Source organism: Sitodiplosis mosellana, unplaced genomic scaffold, assembly GCF_009176505.1.
Source record: "Sitodiplosis mosellana isolate CC-2019 unplaced genomic scaffold, AAFC_SMos_1.0 Smas_scaffold_6191, whole genome shotgun sequence".
NCBI lineage: Eukaryota > Metazoa > Arthropoda > Insecta > Diptera > Cecidomyiidae > Sitodiplosis > Sitodiplosis mosellana.
The window spans coordinates 4,950,739-4,955,905 of NW_022601432.1; the positions used below are offsets into that span (position 1 = coordinate 4,950,739).

General features: G+C 37.2%; 1 protein-coding gene across 1 annotated transcript in view; it reads left to right on the plus strand.

The window, feature by feature from the left end:
* The first annotated feature begins 268 nt into the window (after positions 1–268).
* The window catches only part of LOC129576536 (small proline-rich protein 2H-like), a 54,488-nt gene continuing 49,589 nt past the window's right edge, over positions 269–5,167 (plus strand). Inside the window, exon 1 of the mRNA XM_055461758.1 lies at positions 269–399. Coding sequence (XP_055317733.1) covers positions 397–399 — 3 coding nt within the window. The 5' untranslated portion in view covers positions 269–396. The remainder of the gene's footprint in view (positions 400–5,167) is intronic.

Sequence of the window (5,167 nt, forward strand, 5' to 3'; positions counted from 1 at the left end):
GTGTGTGTGTGTGTGTGTGTGTGTGTGTGTGTGTGTGTGTGTGTGTGTGGTATGCTTGTTGTATTATGTTGTGTATAGGAAAACGGGCAATTCAGTGGAGCATCCGTGTGCGCATTGCTACTTAATGTTATTGTTGTTGTTATGTTATGTTGTGTGTGTTTTTTTTTTCGTTGTTGCTCTCGCGCGCACCGAACACCCGCCCGTTGATTTGCAGTGCTTCTGATTTTTGTATAAATAAATGTGATCGCCATCGTCTTCGTCAGTTGTACGATCGCATCGTGCAAATAACGGTCATTTTTTCTTTTTTACCCCGATTTACTAAAAAAGAATCAAACAATCGATCTTTTTTATATAATTGTTTCAATTTAAATTTTTTTTTGTGCAACCTAAGTAACCATGGTGAGCATACCAACCCCACATACATTACAATTACTGTCTATGCTTCTCTACTTTTTTTTTTCGTTCCAATTGTAGAAATTACTCTTCGTTAGTAAATTGGCAATGCATTTTTCTTCGCTTTCGTTCTACTTTTTTTTTGGTTTGTTGACTGCTGGTTAACTTTCCGCATGTCCTTCGATAATAATTCGCTTGCTAAGTGATAACAGACAATCATTTTTAGTTTGTTGAGTTTTAAGTTTTTTTTTTGTTCGCTGAAAGAAAACAGTGTTTAATAATGATAAAAAAAGAAGAAGTGAAAATCAAGTTCTAGTACCCAAGGATTTACGCTCCGCTTCAAATGGAATAAAAACAAACGATTCGCTCGAACAATTTTTGGATTATCAATAAACACACACATACACACATATACAATATGGATTAACAATAGACGAGTGCATTGTTGTTGTGGATAAACAGTTTCTGTGCCCATAATTTAACATTATTGGATCATCAAATGCTGTCGTTTGCTGTTTCCAAATAAAAGGACTATGTTTGTTTTCAATTGTAAATGTTTTAAACGCTCATCAAGTTCAATTTGTTTTGGTTGAACAAGTGTAACGATGATTGATGATGATGATGCGAAATGCACTCAAATCGGAATCAAATAGTTGGTGATGAATTTGCTGTTGTTGATTGGATTTATTTTGAAAAGTAACGAGAAAAAAAAACACGTTGTAATTGATTTGTGTTGAAGAGTTTTTGTGTTGATGGAACGCAATATGTATGTGAGGCGGACCAATTGCTGTAATCTATTGTTGTAATTGTTATAATTTGGAACGGCCAAAAATTCCCCCGAAAAAAGAAGAAGAAGAAAACTGAAAATTAACCCAAACGATAGTTTAAAAACATACATTTCGATGACTCAAACGATGAACAAAGAAGAAAAAAAAACAACAACAAAAAAAAACCAAGAAAAGTGAAATGAATTCAAAGTTGAAAGCACTTTTGCATATAAACATATGAATAATAATTGTCCGCCCAAACATACTTGTTACACGATCATCGTATTTTTACTTCTTTTCATTGTTGTTCAAGTTTTTTTTTCGCTCTCTCGTGTCTTCTTCATTGAAGATTAATTCGGATTTCGTTAAATGAAAGAAAACTAGACAGGTCAAAGCGATTAAAAACCGAAACTACCACTTGCGCTTGCGCTCACGCGTACGCGCTTACACATTCACTCACTCCATAAATACTACCAACTTACCAATTTCTAATGTGAGACAGATATGTTGACAAATGCGTTGAGATAACTGCGCCCGCAAGCACCGATAGAAAAATGAGTGTGTGCGCGCGCATTCACTCAATTTCAGATTACGAAGTAATACCGATAAATGGATGATGATGAAGAAGAAAACCGAAAGTAAAAAAAAAAGAAAAATTAGTTAATGAGTTTCAAACAAAAAAGAAGAAGAAGAAAAAACAAACACAAAAACTTCTTCGTCTCAGAAAAATTACGTAATGAATTGCAAATGTTTCATACTTTGCGTAAAATAGCAAGAAAAACCAAAATACAAATCAAAACACACACAAAACGAAGAAAGCAAATCAAGTTTCCTGCTCATAGCAATGTGATTTATCGTTTGCATTCAACTTTTGATTCTATTGATTGAGCTGCATGGAATTGATGTCTTTCCCTCGCTCGCTCGCTCATCGTAATTAAGAATCTTTTATTCATAGCTGTTTTTTTTTTGTTCGACGAAGTGCAATCGCTGCCACAAATCGTAATGAATACACGATGACGCGGCCGCCGCGGGTGAAAGAAAGCGAACGAAATAAAAACAGCGTGTAAACGAAGAAGAATATGAATAAAAGAAGAGACAACGACCACAGAAATGTTACTGTGTCATATCAAAAGTAAGACATGAAAGTGCGATGCATCTGTGCGATATTTATCAGGTGCTGCTCTTTTTTTTGCCTCTCTTCTCACTTCACGCAATTAATTGTATACGGCATCAGAAATATATTACGTCAATAAGCGGTCAAGTAATCGATGCAAGAAGAAGGCGAAAAACAAAAACAAGTTGGCAAAAGTTCATGAATCGATCATAAATAACCTGTTATTTCGGTTCACAGAAGAATAAGTGCAAAAAAAGGTAGCCTAAATATACAAACCGCAATTCCGAATTGATTTCAAGGTTTCAAAGAAGATGTCCTGCCCAAAACAAGTTAATCTTTTAGCGTGCTGTTTTTGTTTTTTTTCTGCCGTTTTCATCGCCGTTTCTTACCGTCTTCTTTTCATTTTTCATTTATTACAGTTAATCACACTTGTGCTCGCACATAAACCACTGTTATTTCCATAATATATGTTTTTGCGCGCACGCGCGCGCGAACGAATGCAAATCACCACAAATCGATCCGTGATTACATAATGCCAACGATTTTAGAAGGTGCAAAAAAAAGAACTCTCAGATTTAAAATAAATACGAATTTATCATCTCGCATAAAATCCATAACGAATGGGATAACAATGATGATGATGAGAACGAGCGATAGAGGCGAATCAAAATGGAATTGATCGCGCGCGTGTGTGAGCATATTAACAACAGTTATCGGTGTGTCGCCTGTTCGATTGGATGACAAAAGTGCCAAACAAATGCCGGATATTAAGTCATCTACTAAGAGATTCTAATTTTATTTTTTTAAGATATTTTTCACACCTTATCCACATGATTAAACCAAGGTGTTGCATCAGTAGATATGGTTCTTCGATAACAACATAACCACTTTGCAGTCTTCGTCAGTCTAAGGCTGCTTTTTTTTCTATTTTCTCGCTGACGCTTCACTGATTTTGATCAAATTAACATAAGATCGCGTCTGCATATCTGCTCTCACTCTCACTGCGTCCAACACCCGCTTATACGCCGCCAATGTTACAATGTACAATTGAAATCGTCTCACTGCGTCAGTGTATGTCTGTATGTGATGTGATTTTTCGACCAAAAGCGTGTGAGATCGCAACGAGAGAGCGAGAAAATTGTTTGGAAAACGCTATTTATTTAACAGAAGACTTCATTCGTATTCATTTAATTAGTTTCTGTATCGTCATTCACATGTGTATCTGTCCATCTGCTGCTTGCACGGTTGCTGTTGCTTCGGCTACCAAATATTTTTTGACTTTGTGTAAATATTTGCTTTCGTTTTCATTGGATTCGTGCGCGATGCACACTCACGGTTTTTGTATTATCTGCCTCTGGTCAAGCGTTCGAACAAGAGAGAGAGAGAGAGAGATAGAGAGAGAGAGAGATAGAGAGAGAGAGAGAGAGAGAGAGAGAGAGAGATCGAGAGAGTCTGTCATTGTGCTCACCAACATTTAAGCAACACAGCAACCGCAGCCCGTCACAAATATTTATGAATAGAAGAAAACAACGCAACTTTAAACTCTACACACAAATAATTTAATTTTCTAAACACATAAATTAAAACGGTACGCGCATATATTTTGGATTTGTTCCGTCGATGGGCTTCGTTTAGTTTTCTTCTTCTTCTGCTCTCACCGTCTATTAAAGTCGAACTCGACTTGGTTTGTTTTTTTTTTGTACGGTTAAAAATTCCGTTTTTATTTCGGTATGCGTTTGCGTCTATTTGTTCCTCAACCGTTTTGGCAGAATGACTTGTGGAGTTGAGTGTGTGTGAGATGGAGAGATGCATTTATCAAGATAAATTGTAAAATTGCAATTTACGACATTGCGGCGATGGCACTGCAAATTTACCATGCAGTAATAAATATCATTCGAATTTATGACATGCCATGACAATGCACTATTCCTGATGAAGTGTGCGCGCGGGTGCAAGTGTGTGTACGTTATCGATCTAATTCACTGAAAACGAACGACAAAAGTCACACGTTCCTCGTCCACACTTTTTTACTGTCTACCACGATGAAATCAATGATAATCAAATTTGAGCGATTACGAACAATGGTCCGAGCGATAGATCGAAAAACAAAGACACGATACTGCCCAAAATAAACGAAACGAAATTTTCAAATGAACGATTCGTTGTTGTTATTCACCGGAATCCACTTTAAGAATTCATTACAATGAATAAGTTTTTCGCATTGCACAATCCACACAAAAAAATATACCAAAACCGAACCAAACTGACACGCGCGGCCTTTAGAAAACTTTTCAATTTCCATGTTACGACCGCTCGCGCACACTTTTTGACCATTTGCTTCTCCGGTGCTGTGCAGACAACACGATTGCGATGCCCTCAGCATTGTTAACAAACGTTGTGCCAAAAGATTTATTTTGTTTGAGCACAACGACGGCAGCAACAACGGTCAGGTGGAATGAATGTAATGTTTACCCAATCCAATGAAAATCTAATCCATCGCATGAAATATCGACCATACACACGTCCGCCGATCGTTTAAATTAACAATTGTTTTTATGAATTCTAAACGACCACAGAAGGTGGAAAGAGTCGCCGTTATAGTATTGTAAATGCCATCTCTCAAAATTAATAATAATCATAGGCTGAATATCACTCGAAACGTGCGGGCATAAATGATTCTCATCGACGAGCAACAATACAGGCGGTTAATTGTAAAACGATTAAAGTGCCATTAACTAGAACTGATCATAGACAAATGGCCAGTCGGTTGTTGTATGTTGAGTTAGCGGTCTAAGGTTTTGGCGCGAGCGCACTCTCGACGGTGTCACGGTGACACACACACACACAGAGAGAGAGAGAGAGAGAGAGAGAGAGAGAGAGAGAGAGAGAGAGA